Source organism: Durio zibethinus, chromosome 8 (genome assembly GCF_047325235.1).
Source record: "Durio zibethinus cultivar Kanyao isolate XHJ-2024 chromosome 8, ASM4732523v1, whole genome shotgun sequence".
Taxonomy (NCBI): Eukaryota; Viridiplantae; Streptophyta; class Magnoliopsida; order Malvales; family Malvaceae; genus Durio; species Durio zibethinus.
The window spans coordinates 21,141,454-21,165,760 of NC_143169.1; the positions used below are offsets into that span (position 1 = coordinate 21,141,454).

Consider the following 24,307-nt stretch of genomic DNA (forward strand, 5'->3'; position numbering starts at 1 on the left):
AATAAATTTAATGTAATAATTTTAAGTATTTTGTACATGAATGATATAAAAAGAAATTTAATATAAATATGATTTAAATACGTAAAATTTTAAATCTACCGAATATTGAGACGACGTAAAGGTCGTATGATGAGGATGAGCCAAAGCCATGCATTTTCATTTTTTATTTTTCCAATAGTTTTAAATTTTAACCCCAAATTGTTTTGAAATCATATAAATTTTTCCCAATAATAATTGCAATTATTATATATTTTTCTTTTGGATTTATAAACTTTTTCCTTTTCATGGATTTATAAATTACTTTGTTTGTAAAAAAAAAAAAAAAAAGACATTTGTTTGTAATCCGGCCTAAAAACCGGCCAATTGGTGGGATAAATAAAAAGAGTATACTAAAAGTCAATTTAGATAAGTGACGAGATTAATTTTAATAAAATTAAAAATAATAGTTGAGATGAAAATAATTATTATAATGATAATATTAATTATTATAATAATATTAAAATTAATGAGATATGTATTTAAATATAAATAGAATTATAATAGTGAGATTAAGTGTAATGAAAAAAATAATTATTAAAAACATTATATTAAAATTTATATTTAATAAAATTTATATTATAATTTTATATTTATAAAATTACTAACTAATTAAATTATTAAAATTATTTTTATTTAAAATAATAAATTTGTTATTAAATGTTTAGAAATTGATAATAATATAAATATGATTTTTTTAAAAAATTCATAATATATTTACATAAATTACTAATAATTTAGAAGATAATAATTATTTTTATATTAAAATAATAATTATATTTATTTAAAATAAAATTTAAAAAATAAAAAATGGAAGTGGCAAGAAATATTAAAAACTTTTAAATAAAAAATCAAAGTAAAAAAAAAAAATAGACAAGAATAAGCTATACATTGCCGTATCATTAGAATCTCAACAAAAGCATTAAAAAAAAAAAAAATGAAACAGGGGCTTATTAAGAAAGATAGGGACCGGTGGAGGTGAGTTTTTTCGTTGGGGAATAAAGCATCAATTAAATTTTAGAAATTCAGCATGGTGAGAATCCATTTGTATCGTCCCATTCATGTTATCTAAATGCATATTTTTGCACTATACAATGCAATTAACACGAATTTTCATAATAAACACGGCTCCATTTAATTTCAAATGCACCTTAGGAAGCCAATTGGCTTTCATCAAAGGTTGTACAACCAGAGAAAAGCTCTGCTTTTGTAAGGAAATTTGGGACCTTAATTACAAGACAATTACTGGGTGAGTGTCCTTTGGAAAGCAGGCAACTGGGAAGTTGATGTCCTAACTCCTAACCAACCTAGCTTGTCCTGGTGCTGATTGGCGCATGAATCATGGTGAATTCTGTTCTATCCTCCCTGGTTTTTAGTAGGCTTTGACTTTTAAATTGAAAATGAACCATTCAATTCTTTCACCTTCCATAAATGAAGTGAAACTAGACCCTTCAACCTATAGAATAATCTAAATTTGTTTTAGATGAGGGATCAACTTAGCTCATTTCTCAAACATGCGCCCCACGTTCAACAATTACTCAAAAATGGAAAAACCAACAAAACAATCACCCCCCACAGTTCTGTCAAAGTTACTAAAATCCCCAATAACACAAATCTCCCTGAAATCAGTTGGAAGAGGGGACTTTTTTTTCTTTTCCTCATTTCCCTCTTCCATACCTCTCTCGTACAACAAAGACAAACAACAATATCATTCTCTCCCTTGTGTTAATTGTTCTTTGTTATTGTTTTTGTTTTTGTTCTTGATTTTGTTTTTACTCCTTTCAACGAGTTCTTTTCGAAAAATAACATTAAAAATGGTTCGTGCACTCGAACAAGAACAGGAAAGTTACATTTCTAGGTTGTTTCATTTCAGGGGTATGAATGAGAACACAGGAAGACATGCAAAGAGTTTGAGCATTGAGAGTGCTAGTAGATTAGAAGAGGGAGCTTTGGATGAAGAGGTAGCAGTTAGAAGTCAGGCATCAAGACCTCCAAATGATCTACCATCTTCCAATAGAAACGACAAGGCTCTCAGGTCAAGTCTGAGCAAGGAAGAAATCGCTGCCTACCAGGCCAGAGAAAAACAGCTATTAAATGGCGAGTTTCATGTGTATATATATATATATCTTTACACTAGAAATAGATTTTCGTTTTGTGGACTGCTGGTTATAAAAATTCTGCCATGATTTTGATTCAGATATGGCGCAGATGAAGGACAGGTTTGCTAAATTACTCTTAGGTGAGGACATGTCAGGTGGAGGGAAGGGAGTTTCATCAGCTCTAGCACTGTCAAATGCCATTACAAACCTTGCTGGTATATTCTCCTTTCCTGTTTTAATATATTCTCTCTAGTGTTTATCAATTTCTCTTGATTCTGTTTTTTCATTCCCCAATGGCTCTCAGCTTCTATCTTTGGTGAGCAATCGCGCTTAGAGCCTATGGCAGATGAAAGGAAAGCAAGGTGGAAAAGGGAAATAGATTGGCTCTTGTCTGCAACTGATCACATTGTTGAACTTGTTCCCTCTCAACAGAAAAACAAGGACGGAGCAAACATGGAGGTATCACATTGTTGAATTCTATAGCTATATCTATATGTATACGCTATACATGCATTTTCTCCACGGATCAATTGTAACTTAGATTCTTTATTTATTGATTTTCAGATAATGGTGACAAAGCAACGAACAGATCTTCATATGAACATTCCTGCCCTTCGGACACTTGACACAATGCTTATCGTAAGGACATAGATATTTGTATATGCTTTTATTTCATATGAGCTTAGATTTTCTGAGTGGTAATAATTAAGCAAAAAACCAGTACCTTATTTAATGATAACTTACAATGGTCAGGATTGCCTAGATTCCTTCAAGGACCAAAATGAATTCTATTATTTGTCAAAAGATGCCCCAGACTCCGAAAAGGGGAACAACAAGAGAAAAGATGACAAATGGTGGCTGCCTACTGTTAAAGTTCCCAAAGAGGGTCTGTCAGATGCATCAAGAAAAAATCTGCAGAGCCAAAAGGAATCTGTTACTCAAGTGCTTAAAGCAGCAATGTCAATTAATGCCCAAGTTCTGTCAGAGATGGAGGTCCCTGAAAACTACATTGAATCCCTCCCCAAGGTGAAGAAGGAAAATTCCTGATATATAAAGTGTTGCATGGAATGTACTTTTATAATCCCTTCCTCACATCTGTTTTTATGTTGATTCTTTATCAGAATGGGAGAGCTAGTCTTGGTGATTCAATCTATAGAAGTATCACAGTCGAATTCTTTGATCCTGATCAATTTCTCTCCACTATGGATTTATCATCAGAGCACAAGATTTTAGACCTCAAGAATAGAATTGAGGCATCTATAATAATATGGAAGAGGAAGATGAACCAAAAGGATGGAAAATCAACTTGGAGTTCTGCTGTCAGCTTTGAGAAGAGAGAACTCTTTGAAGAGAGAGCTGAGACCATCCTACACATTATCAAACATCGGTTCCCAGGACTTCCTCAATCTTCACTAGAAATCAGCAAAATCCAATACAACCAGGTAAGTACTTGTGCTGATAGATAAAAATTTTATAAAACATTGGGATGATCCTCTTCGTTTAGGCATTGCATGGTTATCATTATTATTGCTTTTTCTTAGAATCCTATTGCATCAATGGTAGCTCAAGTTTTCCTCTTAATGTAAGAATATTTTTTCTGATCCTAAAACGGCCAAAACCTCTTTTGTTCCTTTTCATAGGAAAGAAAGATTGTATCCCATGAGAATATCACCTCTTTCTTGGAAACTAATTGTAGGATTTCTTGTTGGCATCGCAGGATGTAGGGCAGGCAGTCCTAGAGAGCTATTCAAGAATACTGGAAAGCTTGGCCTTTACGGTCTTGTCCAGAATTGAAGATGTCCTCCATGCTGATTATATCGCCCAAAATCCGAGTCAAGCATCAAGCAAACGCAACCCTTTAAAGGATGACAGCCAGCCTACTTCGGTGGTTTCAAGCCCAAGATGTGATGTGGAGACAACAAATTTAATGACCCTCTCCGATTTACTTACTTGGAGTTTAGATCAAAATGACTCTGAAGAAAAGATGGACTCGACCGATGACTTATCCAAAGACGGTGATGCAAAGCACATGCAAAAACTAAACATAGTGACTAACAAAAAGGTTTCCTATCTTGAGAGCCTGGGTGGATTAAGAAGCCCTACTGCACGCCATTAATGACAACAATAGAGGAGAAGATTGAGGGAAAGGAATAGAAAAACTGGAAACAGTTAGAGAGATTGAGGGAGAGAGTGTGATAGATGAAAGGAATATAAGAAAACTAGATGGGATTACTCTGACTTGTGGGCTGCTTGTTACATTCTGTATTTCTGTTCCTTATGTAAATAGGGAAGAAAACTCAAAATATGGAGTTTAAAGCATTCCATATGTGCTATCTTTAAAAACCAAGCAAGGAATATGTAGTTTGAATAGCCACTTATGTATGATTTTTCATGATTTTATCTTCAGAATCCATGTTTCTTAAAATGCTACTACAATTTACACCCAAAGGTTATTTATCGCCATTGATTGTGAAATTGTATATTTGGGAGATATTCCTAGATTTTCAGACAGTGGCTCAATTACTTGGCAGTGGATAGGACTTTTGATATTATTACAAGAATTCTACAAAGAAAATAAACTTGACAATTTAATTTATGATATCACACGAAAATGATAAAATAAATAAGTGATACTGGTTAAAATTTTAATAAAAATCATATATGAGTTTAATAAAAATAAAAAATATATTTCTTGTTTTTTGTTGTAACACAAAGTGTGATATATAATTTTTATGTAAAATACGATACAAATACATAACTTGTTAGTGTTTTAGATGACATGAACTAAGAAAGTGACCAGAGAATCAGACATTTGTTAATTATAACTCCCCTGCTGAAGAAAAGCAGAGGGCAGATGAAAGCAATGCTGAGCAGCCTTCTTACCAGAGGCAATGGACACTATTAATTCTTGAATGGCAATAAAGATATGTAATAAAAAATGACAGGATTATTATCAAAGACTGCAGGTTTTCAAACTGAAAGTAATGCTCCAATTAAGCATGAAACAAATGTCTTTGGGTGGATAACAAAGGTCATTTTTCAGTATTACATGTTTCAGAACTAAAATAAGATACATAGAGTGAAAAGCTTAAGAGTTCCAATAAATTAATTAGATCTTGCCACGTGGCCCGGGCTTTGGTGGAAGTTGTGGACCCTTCTTGATTGGTAGAAGGTCATCAGAAGCGGTGGCACTGAGGTAAAGGAGGAGGGAACCACCTCCCAAGATCAGGAACTTGAGCAAAAATCCTCTCTTGGTGAATGGAGCTGCAAATGTCTCAAAGAACTTGCTCTGCAATTCCAAACATAATTAAGGTTAACAAACAATTTATTGCCTACAGCGGCCTGTTAAAAGTGATGTTAGTTTACATATACGAAATTTGTGATTCTGTAGTTTTATATCTTTTCGTTTATTATCATTAGTTTCATTAGTTTTAGGTTAATTACTTGACAAATAAACATAAGTTTTAACAAATGTTTAAAATAAATACATAAAAATTTGTTTTTTATATTTTAAAAAATTAATTAATAAAGTGACATTTTATCGGCAGTATAGAAATTCTATATATTAATATTATATCAAATATAAACTCAATATTTCTGCTTTAAGCTTTAAGAAACTATGTTTCTCTTAATAAGAACATCTCATCCTCTATCCCCTATCCAATGTAAAAAGAAAAAAAATCAATCAGCTACATATATATATATATATATATATATATATAATAGCTAGGCGGCATCCAATTTTTACAGAATGGCCTGGATAAAACTACTCTGTAAATCCTTCACAAATACCAAATTCATCAAAATGAGGGTGGTCAAACCTGGAGAGAGTTGTATGGTGAAGGTGCATCAGATCCATACAAGTCCCATTGCCCAGTTGTGTTGCCAATATCCTCCAAATCAAAGTACACACTCTTATCACCATACTTTGCTACCACCGTAGCGGCCCTATCAAATACCAAAAATTACAAGAAAAAAGAACTAAAAGATTAGCCACATCATAATCAAATAGCCAAGTTAAGAAAACTATACATTTGATGGGCTGAAATTAAACATTAGGATTTCCAGGCAACAGAACTTGGGTTACCTGTACTTTTTGGGTTTGAAACTCTGGCGAGTTGGCTTGACAAAGAGCTTGGTTACACTGAGGGAGCTGCCACCAAGGCCCTTGATTGTCGTTGGTTGAACAGCAGCTAAGGTTGCAAGAGAAGCCATGGCCTTGGATTTGGTTCCTGATGACTATTTTTCTTGCAGGTTTAGTTCAGTTGGCAGTCGGATGCTTTGGGTTTTTGATCTTCTACATGGATTTCAACTGGACACGTGGCAAACTGGGTTTTCTTGGTAGAAATATGGAGTTCCAGTTAAGTGGTGCCACGTGGATTGGTCCTGGATAAGCCTATCTATTTTATGATCTTCAAAAAACAATGGTTCAGGTTCAGTGCGTCAAAGTATTTGGCTGTAATAATTTTTAAGTTTTAGTTGTCCACTACTGTTTCAATTGGTTCAATAGAATCCTCATGTTCTTAGTAATATTTTATAAGGTATGTGTTATTTTAGTAATTTATTTATAAAATTTAAAAAATTTTTTAACATAAAATAAAATATAATTTTTTAAATTATATACATACAAGTCAAAGATTTTTTTTAAAAAGAAAGAATTAAGGAGGACCAATGGAACAAAGCTCGTATTATAGTAGAAATGCATACAAAAAATATATAACTATTAGAAAGCCACCTTTTTTTTTTTTGACAAGTTGTCATGGATTAATTAGTAATATAAATATTGTTCTCTGCTTGCTATCCTTAAAACTATCTTTTTTTAATGTATCCAAGCATATTTTAAGTGTTTTTTTTATTATTTCTAGTGTTTCTAGTAGCACACGAAGTAGTATTTTCTTACAAATAAGCCACAAAGCATTTCACATACTAAAATATAAAGAAATATGTTGTGGCTACTTTATATATTTAGTACAATGATAAATGCTCAAACAAAGTAATTAATTAAAGCAAAGCCTACCTATACAAAAAAAAAAACAATTAGTCCAAAACAAATAGGGGGTTGCCATGTCCTTGTGCTAATTGTAGTGGCTAATACTTCATCGAGGTTCAAAGTCACCATCACTTTTCATTATTAGAAATAAAGATGTTACGAAATCAAGATTGTCTCATTATTTAATTTTTCTAGAAGTGTTTATAGGTCTCGCTATCCACTTAATCTCATAGACTCAAATTAAGTACATTATTTTATTATAAATATCTTTTTTTTTTCATCAATGTTAATTTTAAAAATATATTTAAAATATTAAAAAAATACTTTATCAACGTAACAATAAAATGATATAAAAATGAATTGATGGAAGCAAACTTTGGTTTGACTTTTTAAAAGGAAAGCCCAACAGACCCAACACGAAAACCATTTAGGCCCGGACCGTGCATGGCCCTACTTTTTCTTTTTAACATTTTTATTTTGAAAGGAAACTGTTTTAACAAAAACCCTAGTTTTTCTTATAAATTGCCATCGTTATTGTCGAAATCATGTTGATCCTGCTATACCTTTAACATTAACAGATTTATTTCAAATAAAGAGTAAGCTTCTCGAAGGAAAACTACCTTCTATAATTACATCAAATAAGAATTTATTTCTGTACATTAGTAAAAAATTTTTAATTTTATAATCGATATTTAAAAATTAACATATTTTTTATTTTTAATATATTTTAATATTTATTAATTTCTTTGGTGAAATGAGTTTTACAATGATAAGTGAGATAATTTTTTTAAAAGACAAATAGAAAACTACTTCCTATAATTACTCTATATCAAACAAACAAAACAAATCAATGCCTAAAAATGACAACCAAATGCCACCCTTGAAGAGCACTATATGTATGGTAGTTCTTTGCATTATTTTTAAGCAGGCAATTATTACAAGTAAAGAAACACGTAAACATTCGCTACCCTCCTTCTCCTTTCACCCAAAGGTATCTATCACGGCCATTTCAAATGGACCGTGGAGTAATCTTTTTTGGCTTTCTCTTGTTTGCAATTGGTGCCGGTGTTGATGGCTTCCCAATGAATGATTTGATAACCAAATTGCCGGGACAACCAGACGTTAGTTTTAGGCAGTTTGCTGGGTACATTGATGTGGATGAAATAGCCGGTCGGAGTCTTTTTTACTATTTTGTTGAAGCTGAAAAGGATCCCATGAATCAGCCCCTCACCATTTGGCTAACAGGAGGTCAGTTTCTTTTCTTTGCGTCATGATTTCACCTCATAAATTTAGTAAATTAATCAATGCTCATATATAAAAAAAATTGAGTTTGAAATTAAGTTTAGTTGATTTATGCAGTCACATATAGTAAATCTAAACTCAGATCTCAATACTTGCAACTTCTTTTTTTATCTTTGGACTACCATCTCTTTTGTAAAAAAAAAAAAAAAATTCATGAAGGATTCCATACATGTATATATAAAATAATGAAAAGAAGTTTGGATGTTCATGCAATGTTCAGGACCAGGGTGCTCTTCAGTAGGAGATGGGTTTTCAAGTGTTGGACCTTTCGTTACTACAAATAATGCCCGTGGTCTGCAGAGAAATTTATTTTCTTGGAACAAAGGTTGTCTAATTTTCTTTCTCTTTTCTTTTTTAAACATGTAACATGGAAATATTAACCTTAAACTTTTCAACTAATATATGTTCAGTGTCAAATCTCTTGTTAATCGACTCCCCTGTTGGATCTGGATGGTCATATTCAAACACAAGCAGCGATTATAGTAATGGAGATGATAGCACCAGTAAGATCACAACCCAAAAAACATAAAATAAATAAAATATTTTCCTTCCTTTTCTCTTTAAATATTTTAGACATTTTTTCCCATATTATCTGAAAATTTTCATTTGTTTGTTTCTTACAGATAAAAATCTGATGACATTCATACTAAAATGGTATGAAAAGTATCCAAGTTTCAAGTCCAGAGATTTATATCTCGCTGGGTCAAGTTTTGCAGGTCCAACAAATACTCTTTTTTTTTTTTTTTTCTTTACCCTCTAACTGCGTGTCTAACATATTATTTCTTCATTGTATCGTCAAATATATTCTGATTTTTATTTCAGGACACTTCGTACCCAATTTTGCTAATTCTCTACTTGATTACAACAAACAATCAAAGGAATCCACGTTTAACGTCAAAGGATTGGCTGTAAGTAGTATTTGTTTGGACAGATGGATTAGCGTAGACCAAAAAATTTTAATTACATGTGGTGATACGCTGCAAAAAATATATAAAAAAAATTAGTAAAAATCCTATATGAGTTTGACAAAAATAAAAATAAAATAAAATGTTTTATATTTGAGATGTTCACATAAAATATAACATAATAATTTTTATATTTTATACATATTTGATACAAAATAAATAATATAAATACACGAATTATTAGGTTTAAATTAGTGAAATATTAGAGGTTATTTATTTTTTTAATCTTTTAAACAGTTGGGAAATCCAATGCTCCGAGGAAAGTTAGACCTTCTCGCAAGATTTGATTTCTTTTTTTCTCGGAGGATGATTAATAGTGAATTGCACCAGCAAATCGTGAAAGTATGCAATGGCATTGACGAAAACAATTACTTGGGTGCCAGCGGAACCATTTGGACCTTACCATGCACACTACTTCTGAGTCAAGCACCTTTGGTTGCTTTCAAGACGAGTGATCCTAGAATTGCCGGAGGAAAACTCTTTGATGTCCTTCGCGATCCATGTGATGGAAGTTTGGAAGACTTGAAGTTAGGCAAAGAGGTATTCATTTATTTTCTTCCTATCAACATTCTTTTTTGTTGAAAAAAATTTTAGATAAACCACTCAGTGTCCAGACTAAAATAAAATATGCCTACACAACTTGCATTCGTGATTAATATTATGGCTTATTTATTTAATAAATTTAAATTTTTAATTTTAACATATACAATCTCTTTTTGATTAGATCCTTTTAAAAAAAATCATCAATAGAATTTTAATTGAAAACCACTTATGTCAAAACGAATAAATGTACCAAATGAATTATTTTTCTTTTTTAATATCAGTACAATAAACTTTTTTTCTTTTTTGGGTCCAGCTTACTAAGGTTAGCCATGAAGTAGACATGTGCCTTCTAATGAGGGCAGATTTCTATTTCAATCTCCCGGAAGTTCAAAAAGCTTTCCATGGGAATCGAACCAACTCGTCATATGCATGGAAGAGTTGTTTCTCGTAAGTTTGCGCATATATTCAATTTCAATAGATTGTCTTGTAAAAATTGGTTACCCTAAATTCTCATCACCATTATTTTTTAGTGACAATTTTAAATACAAAGAAGCTGATAAAGATCTCGACATGCTTCCTGCACTTAAAAAGATTCTTCAACAATCCGTTCCCATTACAATATTCAGGTTGGTATTGTATGTCAAATCTTCTTGCTATATGTTCAAGTAAAAAAACGTAAAATAAATGATAAAAAAAAAAACAGTTCAAGTAGAAATATTCATGCGATATTGGCTTACTTCGTTTTTTCTTCCTTCCTTTTTCGTTTTATTGCATTTGACTATCATGTCACAGTGGAGACCAAGACGGTATAATACCAACGATGGGAACCTTAAAACATTTAAACAAGCTGGCGGAGGAGTTAGATATGAAATTGACAAAAGATGAAGCTTGGAATTATGAAAACAAGGTTATTTGTTTATTTATTTATTTTCTTTTTATTTGAAATTGTCAAAATTTAAATTTTAATTACTAAAATTAAAAATTCATCATTTTTACTATAGTTTACATGGCTGTTGTTGGCATTTGTTTAACCACTTGAATTTTATGTTTTAATTATTTATTTATTTTACCTTATAATTAGCATAATAAAATTACCAATATTGAACAGGATGCAGGGAGGAAGTACTTATTTGGAGACTTACTGACTTTCTTGATCGTCAAGGGAGGTGGTCATCATGTTACATTTTCTCAACCATCCGAAGCTTTATATATGTTCACAAATTTCACGATTAACCGAAACCTCTGAGCTTGGCGATGGAACTTACAAAGCACTTGATTGTGTCCAATCCGTCATTCAGCAGTACTTCCTTTGATTTTTTTTTTAACAATAAAAAATAGTTTATTGTTGTTATTGGTGTAATATCTTGTAAGAGAAAAAGATTATATGAAACTATCACGCTAAGCTCCATCAGCTCAAATCCCATTCCAATTATTTAACGACACTTCGTCACTTTTCCCACATCATTGTACATATCATTTGCTAAATTTCACACAAAAAACTTCTCCCACTAAACCCTCAATACTTAACACTTCATTTACTGTGTTTTGTCCATAATCTCTTTTTCAATTTTCAATCTGGACCCAATCACCATAATTAGAAATTTTATTGGGTTCTCACAACCCTTGAATCCATCAACTTTTTGGATTCAGACTTCCCAGTGAGTTTTCTAATTGAAGGATGGAGAGTTTTCCATGGAATCTCAATTGCATTGGAACAGGAAATCAAAGGTACTGAAATTGGGCGTGACTCCTTTGATTCGTACGATGATTAAACAAGGAGTGAGAAAGATTCACCCTTCCTTTTACTTCATCTAGGAGTACCTTCAAAAAGAACGGAGATGGAAGGTAGCTTTGATGAGAGGATTAATCAAATCGAGTTAAATCAATATAGTAAAATGTTTGAGTAAAAATTTTATTTAAAATTTAATTTGAATTTGATTAAATTTTAATTTGATATAAAATAAAAATTAAATTATTTAAATTCGTTTAATTAGATTTATTTAATAAAAATAAATTCACTTCTCATAATCAATTTCAAATTTGATTATATGTTCGAATTTAATCTCAAATTGATATATTAAAGATAAAATTATAATTTTTTAATTAAAATAATAAAAATATATTAAAATTTAAAAATTTAATTAAGTTTTTGAACTACTCAAATCGGATATTAATATATTTAAACTTGATTTATTTGATAAATTAAATTATTTAAACTCAAACTTCATTCGATAATAATCAAATTAAATTTAAATTTTATTTAAATTAAATTTAAATAATTTACAAATATTTATATATTATTTACACCTTATCTTATCAATATTGATATATTATTTGTACCTTCAATTTTCAACCTTCAGTGGACTGGATGGTTAAGCGGGGTTTAAATCAGCAGAAGTAGTTTTTTACTTGGTTTTTACAAAATCAAACTTACGGATGAAATAGATTTGGAATTAAGCAGTGATGGATTTGTTTCAAAGAAAACAAAATTAAAAAAAAAAATCACATTGAAATCTTAATTTTGATTTTAAAAAAAAAAAACGTGTTGCGGAAGAAGTTTTTAATGGGAAATTTCAGTGACCTGGGGAAAAGTGATGAAATGTTATTAATTTGTGGATATGAACTGATGTGATGTAACAGATATCTCATGAACAATCGTAAAATATTTTATGACGTTAATTTCTTTTAAGATTTTTTTGTAATTTTTTAATTTTATAAGTAAAATTAAAATATTGATATATATTTTAATTTTTATATTAAAGTTGTTTATATATTTTAAAAAATATGTATAATTTTTTTAAATTCATTTGTAAAATGAATTGTTGATAATAAATTGAGGAAAAAACTTACATAAGTTTTTTAAGTGAAATTTGTCAAATTTTTTTAAAAAATAATTTAATAAAAATTTAAATAAAAAACTCAAATTAATAAATTAATAGAATTTAATATAAAAATTAATAATATGTAAAAAAATTAAAAATATTATTATAATTAAAATTTGATTGATATTTATTTAATAATAAAAATTTTGTTAATATTTTTACTAAAAAATATCTATTTAAAAATGTATCAAAATTTATTAAAATTTATTAAAATTTTATATATTTAATATATATAACGAAATGTTTTAATTTATTATTTTGATTTTGATTTAATTATTTTTAATAAAAAAATTTATAAATTTCACTTAAAAACTTTAAAGAAATCTGTTTCATAAATTGATGCGAGAGTACCCTAAACATTGGCATTATATTTCTTCTGATAACTTTAGAAACACAACATTTTGGTTAAAAAACTTTCAAGGCATTATGATTTCAATAACATATATATATATATATATATATATATATATATATATATATATATATAAGAAGAAGAAGAAGAAGAAGGCATTGTGGTCATCAGCTCTGAGTGTCTACTAGTTACTACACTCAATCCCAAATGCCCAATCCGTTAACAGGAAGGACAAAAAAAACCCAAAATCCCTTTGTCCCCTTCTTCAATAATGTCGATAACTTACCGCCTCCAATCTCTCAAGCTTTCATCCCCGTTTCTCTGTGGCTCAACTTCCCTCTCTCTTCTCTCAAAACCCAACTCTTCTCTCTCTCAACGACCCTTCAAAACCCCGGCTTTTCTCCCTCCAATCAGGGCAATGAAATCCATGCAAGGCAAGGTGGTTTGTGCTACAAATGACAAGACGGTGTCCGTGGAAGTGGTGCGCTTAGCCCCGCATCCTAAGTACAAAAGGCGTGTCAGGAAGAAGAAGAAGTTCCAGGCTCATGACCCTGATAACCAATTCAAAGTTGGTGACTTTGTGCAGCTTGAAAAGAGCAGGCCTATTAGCAAGACCAAGTCTTTCCTTGCTGTGCCTATTCCAAGTAAGAATGGGAAGCATAAGAAGGAGGAGACAGGGGAGCTTGGGATTCCATTGGAGTCTAAACAGCCTCAAGAGGAGCCCTTGGGGTGAGTCCCTTTCTATTTTGGTAAATTTGTAATATTTTGCAAGTGTTTCAAGTGTTTCAAAAACTGCTTTTTCTTAATGTAATAATTGTTGTTTTTCATTGGTATGGATGGTTTTTTTTTTTTTTTTGGGTTTGTCATGATCTTGGTGTTCTCTTGTCTAATTTTTGATGGGTTTATTTGAATTGTTCCTTTGTTAATTAGTAAAAAAAAAAAGTTGATGTTTTAGTGATAAAATCATGATTGAGGGAGCTAGATTTAGGCAAGAAAATACTGGAGACAGTTGGGATTGGGTTCTGAGAAGTGGAATTGAAAGTGAGGAAAATGGTGAAATTGCAAAGAAAATAATTATGTGGTAGCACTTTAGTTTGTGCTTCCTTTAGGAATGAATTACCTTAGAATTTTTATAGATTTTTTATAGATTTACTCCGAGGATTGAAATGATCATGAAGTTAAGCTGCAATGGAATTCTTCTGGTCTTGTTTTGGTCTGAGAATTTGGTTCCTAGACTTAAGCTGCTATGCAAAGATGTTCGACAATTTGTTAAAAGGGGAGGGGATACCGGATAGTTAACATTCTGTCTGATTATCAGTCTGTCGGATTATGTTTGATAACAATTGTACTTTCACAGTGATGATCTTTGATGGCAACAGCACTATTTTAGTGATTTCTGAGGTGTGAAAATGCTTCATTTTAAAGTGATTTATCCATTTAGTCCTAAAAGACCTCATCTTGAGCATCTCCATGACGCTGCATGGGGGGCTTCAAAGGTCATAATTCTGTTCATTGGTATTGGGTCATAAGTAAATGGTAAGTAACATTGCATTACTGCTGCAGCATCTTGGCAATAGTACGCAATGAGATCTCTGAGACCTTCATTTACTGGTCTAAAACCCTTAAAAAATCTTTAAAAACAGTGGATAATTCAACATATTTCAGGAATCATAAGTCGTTAAAGCAATCAAGACAACCACAATATTGCATTAATGAAAGGTAATTCTATACATGAGAATATTTCACTCTCCTAGATGTAAAATAATTTTTCAACCCAACTCTATCCATCCAGCTTGCCCTGACAATATGCCTGAAGTCCAAACCATTTGTGCTAACCAAAGAAGGAATAGAAACAAGCCCACGTAACAAAAATAGGTCATTGGCTTAAACCCGTAAGTTGCGGGGGAAAAGAAAGTGAAAAAAACGAAAAAAAAAAAACGGTGAGTTTTACAAATAATGTCTACCTAATCAAGAAGGCTATTGTGATCAACCATCTTCACATTGCAAGCTCGTCTTTATGTTTCGCAATGTGCAAGAAATTATTGTGTTGACAGATTCCACGGATTCCATAGTTAGTTTGGCAGTTGGGGAGCTGTTTGTTAGGATTTGGAAAGCTATTGTAAGCAAAGATCCTCCTTCGGTGTCATTGCTCTTCTCGTGCCTAGAAGTGATCACTAATGGCCTTGATTCTAGCCCGTCTGGAAGAATGGAGAATCCTGAAGGTAATATGGCCATGCTGCTTGAGTCACATCCTGTGATCACTGACTGCATACCAGTTATGTCCACAGGAGCAAAGACCACCATGGATTCAAAAGCATTAGTGCAACTATCTTGTAGCACCCACATGCTATTCTCTTTTGACTTCATTGTCTGAACAGAAAACATGATGCAATTTAGAATTCTGGATACAATTCAGAAAACTCTCTCCTATGTCTTGCTAGGTTGCAGGTGAGAGAAAAAAACATGTTTTAGCTTTGAATGTTCTCTGTTGGGATAACTTACTTGAATTGTTACTGCATTGCCGCGATCTTGCCCTTTGGCGAGGTTTGCAACGGACTGTACAGGACCTCCATTTGATATGATATCCCACTAAAGTTTACCCAAGAAAGATTGTTAAATGATATGATTCTAATAACTTATTCTAGTGATTACGTCAAGGCAAAGATATACAGTATAGTACCTCATTGCGACGAGCTTCGTCTCTCAGGAAATCAAATAAGAGATTAGGAGAGACTGGCAACCAAACGGAAGAAACTGCACATACAATCACCCCAAGAGGTTCCCCAGGATCACTCAAGTTTTTCCTGGAAGAAACCCTAATGTCTTCCCCTGTTTTGCTAGTGACTTTGTTCCAAGTGTGATAGCTTGATGCTCCGATTGAATGACAAAAGCTAAATGTCATTCTTTGGGCCAACTTCAGAATGCTCTTCCTCCCAGCCAATGTTGCAACACCTGATTAAATAACAGGCAATGGATCAGAATTTTTTTTTTTTGGTACGAAAGAAGCTGCATTTTGGGAATAAGGGAAGGGATTGTACGAATCAATATCTGAATTCCAGATTTGTTGAATATATGAATTAATTGAGTTAAGTACTGAATTTAGAAAAATCTTCTTTGCTAAACAAAAATGTTGTCAACTTGCATGATAAGATGGACAAATTTAAACTTACCAGTTGAATCCTTGGTTGGAACATTTGTTGCCATGAAGAAAACAAAACGCTCACACTGAAGCTGCAATGTTGCCATCCAATGCCTTGCACCAAAGGCTAGACCACTGTTAACGACGGTACGGTACAAGGTGTGAACAGTGCTCTTCTGGCACTCAAGGTGTTCCACCCAGGTCACCTAAAAATTGTTAAAAGAAAGTTGTAAATTTTCTTGGATACCACCCAATTTCCTACAACAGCTATGTGCATATATGTATTTATACCTTGCAATGGCCATTGGAGTTATCCTCGATGATGCAACCTGATGGACGTTTTCTGCATTTTACTAAGGATGCATCAATATTTTCTTCAACATTATCGATAGAAACATCGACAATTGCCCATTGTTCAGCACTCAATTGCTTGCAATACCGGACAAAATACACTTCTCTGGTTGGCACTAAGGGTGTGAGCATTTGCAGCTCCGCAAACATCTGCAGCCATCGCCCATTGCAGAGTTTCCAAAACATTAATACAATGTGTAAAACTTACTAAAGAACAGTAAAAATTATTTTTTTTGCACAAAAAAATCGCAACTTGAAAAACAGAAGAATGAGTTAAAAGATCTTGAAATTCGAACCTGAATAATTAATTTATCTTTCAATTTGGACTATTTGCTTACATAAATAAATGCCTAAAACATGAATTTTGGAGCCATTATCCCATGAAATTTTGGAAGCGTCAGTGACGGCGAAATGTCAAAAAGAATTTGACCTTCCGCTGAGTTTAGTACTGAAGATAAGTTGATTTTGGGTTAAATGTAGATCCATCCAAAAAAAAAAAAAAGGTTTCGACTTTTCACGTGGACCACTTGGCTAAAAAAGATAGATGAATAACGTACAAGCATATAGCTCACATCGAAAATCACCCCTTTCTCAATAAAGTTAAAGACATGGGAAGCTGCTTTGCAGATTCTTGGTTGTATTTTGTCCAAATAATCTAATTTATACTTCTATTTATCATCTTCGTTAATCAAAGCAATCAATTTCAAAAGTTGAACAGCTGTGCAGCATTTTGACTAAGCTTGGAATTTCACATCTTAACAATAAAACATATTAACAAAAAATTCAAAAATTAATTCAATTGATTAATAAAATCACTTTTAAAATATAATATTTAATAAATTTAAATTTAAACTACCATGACTATAATTTTTACCTCTATTTACAAACTATCCCGTTTTTATAAAAATGTATTGATAATAATTAAACATTGATTGCCTACGAGCATTTGTCTGAATGACACAAAAGTTTCTGCATTATTAAGGGAGCGCATAACGCTTTCCTTCAAGGTAAATTCTCGTATAGTATAGTTAGTGGGTTGAGTGGGGTTGATGATAGGATAGAGTAGAATAGGAACTTAAAAAAATTAAACAATTAAACATTGATTCTATTAATTGAAGTTGATTAAGATTTAAGGATGAATTTAGAAATGTATTTAGTTATAAAAAGCAATTTTTGACAACCAGGTAAATATTATTTATTTTGAGCTTAAAAGCATTTTTAAATCATGATTTTTCTTGTGTTTTTACCAATTCGAGCATCTTTTAATGAAGCGTTTTCATTAATAATGTCAAATTAGACCTACGAGCATGATTTGTCAATTAATCAATATTATTACATACTGTTATATGAAATAATACCTCTTTTTTTTTTCCTCGTCTTAATTTTGATTGCATGTGAGATTAAATGATGGTGCTAGAGGAAACAAAGTATTTCAATTACAGCTGCTCCATGTTATCTTGAAATAAAGATGTAGTAAAAGACAGAGAGACAAGGAAACTTACCAACAGTACAGCACCATTTTTGTTAGGAGCTTCGCCATTGCAAATCACATCAACGGTTGCCGCCTTTGAGATTATGCATGGGAACATTTCCTTCCATTGATTCTATGGAAACAGATAAAAAGCAAAATTACAGTCCATTATATGATCTTCTACAATTTTCATTAAGAAAATTGAAGAGAATGATCTTAATTAATTACCACATCCATGAAGCTTTGAACTAGCCTTGGGAGATCAACAAAAACAACCCCAGTCTCTCTAGAGGCCTCAATGGATCGTTTTGGCCTCCCATTGCTTGAGCTTTCAACAGAAAACTCTTTGACATATTCATCATAGTTCAGTATCTCCCGACCAGTCTCAACGCTTCGAACCCACAGCGGTTCACCGGCCGTAGCCATCTGCTTCATCTCTTCCATTGCCTGGTTAACAATCTCCATGATTCTCGACTTTTCAAGCCCAAAAATTCCAGTGTAAAAATCCAATGAACTCCTGTTTTCTTGGTCATCATTTCCAGCTGAGCATGAACTAGTCGATGCTGCCCCTGGAGGGTATTTTCCTATTACTGTTCTCAACTTTTCTACCTGCAATATTTTGAAAATTGTAAAACATGAACATTAAATAAAGGTTTTAAAGAGAAAAAATAAAAAGATTTAATTGGTTGGTTCTTTAGAGCCTAGACCTCAGCTTTGAGTTTGGCATTCTCGATACGTAGTTGCTGTTCTTCAGTTGTCATGGAGCCATCTTTGCTAGTGGTAGCCATCCCACAGTTGGGGCAACAAGCTTTGTTTATAGTCTCCCTCATGGCTTTGTTTTCATCCCGGAGTTTCTCCAGCTCTTGCTTAAACAAAGAATTTTCATGGCGCTCTTGTATAGCCTGCAAATTGGCTATTCCATTAACACTAGCAAAGATGATATAAAAAATGCAAGTAATCAGTTTTGTTAAGAAACAATTAATTAATCTGATTTCAACTAAATTAGTTTTCTTAGAAAAAAAAGCAATATATACATCAAACTGAATTAGATGAAATAAAAACTTTGAAAGAGAATAACCAAAGGATAATTACCTTGATTTGTGTTCGACGATTTTGAAACCAGAATTTGACCTGCCTTGGAGCAAGGCCTAATTGTTTACTCAATTGCTGCCTTTGCTTCTCATCTGGATGGGGTGATTCCTTAAACAGCCTGGAAAGTCATATTCATGCAAAGAGAAAAACATTCCTTTGTTAGAGACATAAAAAAAGAACAAATCACATCATAATCTTTCATCACACAAGGATAATGTCAAGCAGCTCAGCCATGAAAAAAAAAAAAAAAAGAATGCTTTTGGTACATATGATTTTATTTTTCCCAGTATAGATATCAATCTTTCATGTAAAAACAAAGCTAGAAAAGGTTCATTAAAGTCACCATAAAATTTTGAGTCATCTTTAACTTTATAATCTTGTTTTTTTTTTGTATGCATGTCACTAACTTTTTTAGTTATTTATATGTATATACGTATGCATATGCATTTAAGTGTATACATACATGAGCCATAATATTAGAATTATTACATGAAAAAGAAAAAGAAGAAATGGGAGATTTACGCTTCCATTTCTCGGATTTGGTCTGCTGTGTGACGATGATACTTCTTTCTCTTCTTCTTTTTGGTTTTGTCCCCATCGTCTTCGTCATCGTCGTGCTCTAACAAGTCATCTTCTGATCTTGATCTTGCAGGACCCGAGTTCTCACTGCTAATTTCCACAGTCTCTTCTCTTTTACCTGATCCTCCTCCACTAACTTCATCTCCTTCCTCCACCTCCATACTCGCAGCTGCTGCTGCGGCTGCGGCACCAGCATCCCGGAATATCCCGGCCTTTCAACAACCAAACACACGTAAAGAAGAATAAGAAGAAGAAGGAAGAAAGAGATAGAAGGTGAAAAAGAGGCATGCACATAAAATATGAAACATAGGGTTAAAACTTACGAGGCTGAGGGAGAGAGCGGGAGAAGCAAAGAAGTCTTTGGTGGGTGGGTTAGACATGTCGACGCCCATGGCAATATGGGATTGTCATTGGTGATGAAATGGCTGTTTTTAAGGAGCAGGAGAGAAGAGCAATGGCGGGGTGGGCCGACAGAGGAATTGATGTGGGGTCTTACTGATTCAAGAATATAAAACAAAATTGAGCTGATCTCCCCCTAAAGATGTCTGCTTTTCATTTTTGTTTCAAGGATAAAATAATAACAAAAGGTTCAGTGAGTGAGAAGAGAAAAAAAACCAAGGCTGGTAGGAGTTGACTGTTAGATATTCTAAGTGGAAATGTGAAGAACCAACTAACTTTAAGCGGGTGTTTTCAGTTTATATAACAATACTACTGGCTCCAGCTTGCTGGCTCAAACCATTGGCTCATTATCATATATACTAGTAAAAATGGATTTTACCTTATTATACTTGCAACTCTATAAGAAAAAAAATGACTTAAAATATAATTGAAGTGGTAACCAACTTTACATGTGAGAGGGCAGATGACAAGCGTTTATTAATAAGTTGTATTAGTGTCCATATATGGACTTTTTCTTTTTCTTTTTTTAATAATTAATTAATATAATATTCCTTAGAGAACATTGACACGCATCTGTTAGATAATTTGATTACAAATTGATTTAAAGGAATACATAGAAATGTGTGCTGGAAATATTATAAGGAAACTAATCTTTAGATTTGTGCATTCTCCTTTCTAAGAATATGTGTTTGGATTTTGGAGCATTAGGTATGAAATTTACTTAACAAAAAAGAGTAGTTTTGATCATCTTTGCATGTAGGCATGTCCACGTAGATAGAATATAAGGTGAGTAAAGTATTTTTTATTTTATCTCTAAATTTTTATATTATATTTGTCTTCGTATCAATATTTAATGAATTTTTTAAATTTATTTATATTTTCATCTTTGTGAGTGTTTAATGGTACAAATAATTCTCATATCCATAATTTTTTTTAAAAAATAAAAACTAAAATTTATTTTTTAGCTTTTTTATTTTTATTTTGCACATTTATATAACTTATATATATTAATATATATTTTTAAAATAGAAATGTATTAGTTCTAATTAATCAAAATAATAATTGATATTATTTATTAAAAAATTTATTTACTAAATATATATATATAAATATATATGTAGAGTATAGGGTGAATGTTATTTATCCATTTCCATACCTGATAAAAAATTTAAAATCATACTTATCATCACCCACATCTCATAATATAATACCTATCCCCATTTCTATATCGATAAAATTCAAGTTCTCTATTGGATATGAATAAAATTGATACCCCTAAAAAAAAAACTAGTGAAAGCCACTTGGATTAATAGGTTTATTTGTCATTAAAATAAATTAAAAAAATACAAACTTACTTACACTAGACAGTTTCAAAGAATTAGATAGAGTAATTTATGTATTTATATTATATTTATTTGTATCAAATACATATAAAATTAAAAAATTATTATATTATAATTCATGTCAACTCGTCTAAACATGATATATATTTTTAATTTTTTAAATTTATATACGTTTGTCATCAAAATTTTAATTATATCATTTTCATTTATTTTTTTCATATCATTTTTGTGCTGCATCTAAAATTACCAAATCCACAAAAATAATTACTACCTTAGGTTATGGCTCCTAGCAATGAAATATATTTTTGTTTAGTCTACTGGTATGTTCATATATACCTCCTATGTACAATTTGTCAATTTCCAGTGATCAGTGGTAGTAGCACTAATATATTTAGATATTGACCAAAATTTAATTAGATTATTATTGCCTTTACATTTTTAGTTACTATTTAACCTTTCTAAAATTTAGTTGAAATGGTTCTTTAAGTATATATACTATATTTGTTACTTTATGCCTTCTTAATTTATGATTAAAAAGACACAGCTTTTATGCCTTAATCCATAGTCTCTAAGCATCCATTTCAATATAAAATACTGGCATGTTAAATGAGTTTTGAGGAGCAATTGGAATAATAATTGGTTAAAAAAAGTTAAATTAAGTCATAAGTTTTTGTATTCTATTAAAATTTGAATTTTAGGTTTTATATTATAATTTATATAAATTTAGTCTTATCTTATATAAATATATAAAAACTAAAACTTTTGACAATAAAATATTCAAGGTGGATAGTTTATTATCTTGACATATTAACGATCTTAAATAATCGCCATGTATCATGTATTTAACTAGTTTTATTAATTTCATATCAATTTTAAAATATTTCAATACATTGATTATATTTATTTTTTTTCAAAATTTCATTTAACTACCTTTTACAGATATATGTAATGTAAGAATTGATTGCCTAACCACTTATTTGATAAAATCATATTTGATTAAGTATGACATCTGACCAAATAATTGATGTTGTATATAGATGGATTGGATACAAAAGTTAATAAAGTCAATTGCTATCAAAGTTTTTCACACTTTTTATTTGTTTTTGTATTATTTTTATTACTATTTTTAACGTGTTAAGATTTTTCATATGCATGTTTTATCATAATCATATAATTCTTTGTTTAACAAATATTTTGAGAAGAGATTCCTTTAAGTTTGTAATATGAATTTTGCATTAAAATTTAAATATGTTATGCATTATATTATCTTATATTTCTTAAATATGAGATTTAGATTGTTTGATTTGATTTTTTTTTGCAGTTCGTTGTTGAATTGGGAACGCCCAACCCTTTTCGAAAATCAATTGTTCTAAAATGAGACGTTTTCTTTCTAATTACTATATTTATTTTTTTGCTCAACTACTTATTATTATTTTAATCTTAATCTGTTTGATTAGTGATAATCAATTAATTCATGAACCAATTTAATAATCCTAATCTATATATTATAGATTTAAGTTTTTTAGAATTTATATTTTTTATTCATATTATTAAAATTAGATTTCTAACAACAAAAGTATCATAAAAATATAGTTTTTTTTATAAATATATATAGTGTTTTTTAAATAAAATATATTAATTTTTTATAAATAATAATAAAATTGCTTGCCCTCAAAACTAGTAAATATATAAAACCCAACGCTTTTTGGTAAAAAAGGAAGAAGTCTAATGTGAAAATATCTATTCTTTTGACACATGAATAATCTTAGACAATCCCAACGTGTCTTGCATTTAATAAATATACATTATTAATTTAACATAATTTTTTTGAAAAACTTAATTACAATTACTCACTTATAAATAATTAATATTCTTGCTTTCAATAAATAATTACTATTAAATACATTAAATCACTATCAATCAAATTAAATTTAATTAATTAGACAAGAAAATTTTTCTTTTATACTATAAGTTTTCAATTGATTACAAATTAAGACAATTTAAAATACAACATATATATAATTTGTAATTTTTTTTAAGAAATCCCACAACGAAGGCTAGCATTTATTTGCTTTTTTCGCTATGGAAATAATTAAATTAATCAAAATTTAAAATTTGATTTTTCACCCAAAATCACAAGGATTTTTCTTTGCCATAAATAGTTTATGTTGCCTATAAATACCCTTATAAAAGTGAATTTAGACATGTGTTTTAAATTTGACCGACTAATCTTTCATTTTTTATTTTTTATGAAATCATCAATAGGAGTTAAAACATTTTTCTTTCATGTTCTTTTTTTTTTTTAACACAATTTAATATTTATGCTACCTTAATTTATCAGTTTGTAGTATATTATATAGTATACTACCTTGATTTTATATATTTTATGTTTTATTGAATCTTTTTATTATTAGTTTTTACATTATTTTGATTTATCAAGTTATTAAATTATTTATATTATTTTGGATGTTATACAAATTTTTGCAAGTCTATTGGCATATCTTATTTTTTCATTAACTTATTTTAGTACTTAGTAAGTTTGTTTTATTATTACTATCATTATATTAGTAGTATTTTAAATGATTTTATTTTTAAACTTTATTATTTTCTTTTGTTAATATTTTTTAGGAATAAATGTTTATAAATAATATCTATTATTTTCTATGTATAAGAAAATTATATTTTGGAAGAGAATGATACTTTAAAAAAGTATGCATTTTTTTAAAGTAGTTAGTTTTTTTTTTTTTATCAAATTGAAAATATA

At 30.5% G+C, this 24,307-nt stretch overlaps 4 protein-coding genes and 1 pseudogene across 5 annotated transcripts; 3 read left to right on the plus strand and 2 right to left on the minus strand.

Annotated features, from left to right (window-relative positions):
• The first annotated feature begins 1,529 nt into the window (after positions 1 to 1,529).
• On the plus strand, positions 1,530 to 4,540 carry LOC111278629 (rop guanine nucleotide exchange factor 12-like). Its single transcript, XM_022865249.2, has 7 exons — positions 1,530 to 2,133; positions 2,234 to 2,350; positions 2,440 to 2,594; positions 2,700 to 2,774; positions 2,889 to 3,161; positions 3,257 to 3,577; positions 3,853 to 4,540. The coding sequence occupies exons 1-7, from the start codon at positions 1,551 to 1,553 to the stop codon at positions 4,249 to 4,251; spliced, it is 1,923 nt and encodes a 640-aa protein (XP_022720984.2). The 5' UTR covers positions 1,530 to 1,550; the 3' UTR covers positions 4,252 to 4,540.
• A 562-nt stretch (positions 4,541 to 5,102) lies between these two features.
• LOC111278719 (photosystem I reaction center subunit VI, chloroplastic-like) lies at positions 5,103 to 6,409 on the minus strand. Its single transcript, XM_022865344.2, has 3 exons — positions 6,223 to 6,409; positions 5,957 to 6,083; positions 5,103 to 5,424 (listed from the first exon to the last, which is right to left on the minus strand). Exons 1-3 carry the CDS (start codon positions 6,348 to 6,350, stop codon positions 5,245 to 5,247), a joined length of 435 nt encoding a protein of 144 aa, XP_022721079.2. The 5' UTR covers positions 6,351 to 6,409; the 3' UTR covers positions 5,103 to 5,244.
• A 1,632-nt stretch (positions 6,410 to 8,041) lies between these two features.
• Positions 8,042 to 11,393, plus strand: LOC111278729 (serine carboxypeptidase-like 44). The gene is made up of 10 exons (XM_022865353.2): positions 8,042 to 8,373; positions 8,648 to 8,752; positions 8,838 to 8,930; positions 9,051 to 9,143; positions 9,250 to 9,335; positions 9,630 to 9,932; positions 10,249 to 10,382; positions 10,466 to 10,561; positions 10,728 to 10,842; positions 11,044 to 11,393. The coding sequence occupies exons 1-10, from the start codon at positions 8,139 to 8,141 to the stop codon at positions 11,179 to 11,181; spliced, it is 1,398 nt and encodes a 465-aa protein (XP_022721088.2). The 5' UTR covers positions 8,042 to 8,138; the 3' UTR covers positions 11,182 to 11,393.
• A 1,917-nt stretch (positions 11,394 to 13,310) lies between these two features.
• On the plus strand, positions 13,311 to 13,996 carry LOC111278764 (small ribosomal subunit protein uS17c pseudogene; annotated as a pseudogene).
• Positions 13,997 to 14,847: 851 nt separating this feature from the next.
• Positions 14,848 to 20,207, minus strand: LOC111278935 (homeobox-leucine zipper protein GLABRA 2-like). 2 transcript variants are annotated; one of them, XM_022865701.2, is made up of 11 exons: positions 20,125 to 20,207; positions 19,712 to 20,013; positions 19,223 to 19,340; positions 18,838 to 19,032; positions 18,359 to 18,739; positions 18,162 to 18,263; positions 16,600 to 16,809; positions 16,340 to 16,514; positions 15,850 to 16,121; positions 15,672 to 15,758; positions 14,848 to 15,539 (listed from the first exon to the last, which is right to left on the minus strand). In XM_022865701.2, coding segments are annotated over exons 2-11 (1,926 nt in total). In that variant the 5' UTR covers positions 19,714 to 20,013; positions 20,125 to 20,207; the 3' UTR covers positions 14,848 to 15,155. The 2 variants fall into 2 exon arrangements, with proteins under 2 accessions (XP_022721436.2, XP_022721435.2); XM_022865700.2 differs by having other exon boundaries at positions 19,745 to 20,013; positions 20,125 to 20,201.
• Between the last annotated feature and the right edge of the window lie 4,100 nt (positions 20,208 to 24,307).

Excerpts from the sequence above, each read along its gene's own strand:
- LOC111278935 (XM_022865700.2), bottom strand. The coding sequence starts at position 20,193 with ATGGGCGTCGACATGTCTAACCCACCCACCAAAGACTTCTTTGCTTCT. Across the intron at positions 16,515-16,599 it reads ACTCCAATGGCCATTGCAAG|GTGACCTGGGTGGAACACCT; the intron begins GTATAAATACAT and ends AACAATTTTTAG. Across the intron at positions 15,540-15,671 it reads GCAATGCAGTAACAATTCAA|ACAATGAAGTCAAAAGAGAA; the intron begins GTAAGTTATCCC and ends TTTTCTGTTCAG.
- LOC111278629 (XM_022865249.2), top strand. The coding sequence starts at position 1,551 with ATGCGCCCCACGTTCAACAATTACTCAAAAATGGAAAAACCAACAAAA. Across the intron at positions 2,351-2,439 it reads TGCCATTACAAACCTTGCTG|CTTCTATCTTTGGTGAGCAA; the intron begins GTATATTCTCCT and ends AATGGCTCTCAG. Across the intron at positions 3,162-3,256 it reads ACATTGAATCCCTCCCCAAG|AATGGGAGAGCTAGTCTTGG; the intron begins GTGAAGAAGGAA and ends ATTCTTTATCAG.
- LOC111278719 (XM_022865344.2), bottom strand. The coding sequence starts at position 6,350 with ATGGCTTCTCTTGCAACCTTAGCTGCTGTTCAACCAACGACAATCAAG. Across the intron at positions 6,084-6,222 it reads TTCAAACCCAAAAAGTACAG|GGCCGCTACGGTGGTAGCAA; the intron begins GTAACCCAAGTT and ends GGTATTTGATAG. Across the intron at positions 5,425-5,956 it reads CACCATACAACTCTCTCCAG|AGCAAGTTCTTTGAGACATT; the intron begins GTTTGACCACCC and ends TTGGAATTGCAG.
- LOC111278729 (XM_022865353.2), top strand. The coding sequence starts at position 8,139 with ATGGACCGTGGAGTAATCTTTTTTGGCTTTCTCTTGTTTGCAATTGGT. Across the intron at positions 8,931-9,050 it reads TAATGGAGATGATAGCACCA|ATAAAAATCTGATGACATTC; the intron begins GTAAGATCACAA and ends TGTTTCTTACAG. Across the intron at positions 10,562-10,727 it reads GTTCCCATTACAATATTCAG|TGGAGACCAAGACGGTATAA; the intron begins GTTGGTATTGTA and ends ATCATGTCACAG.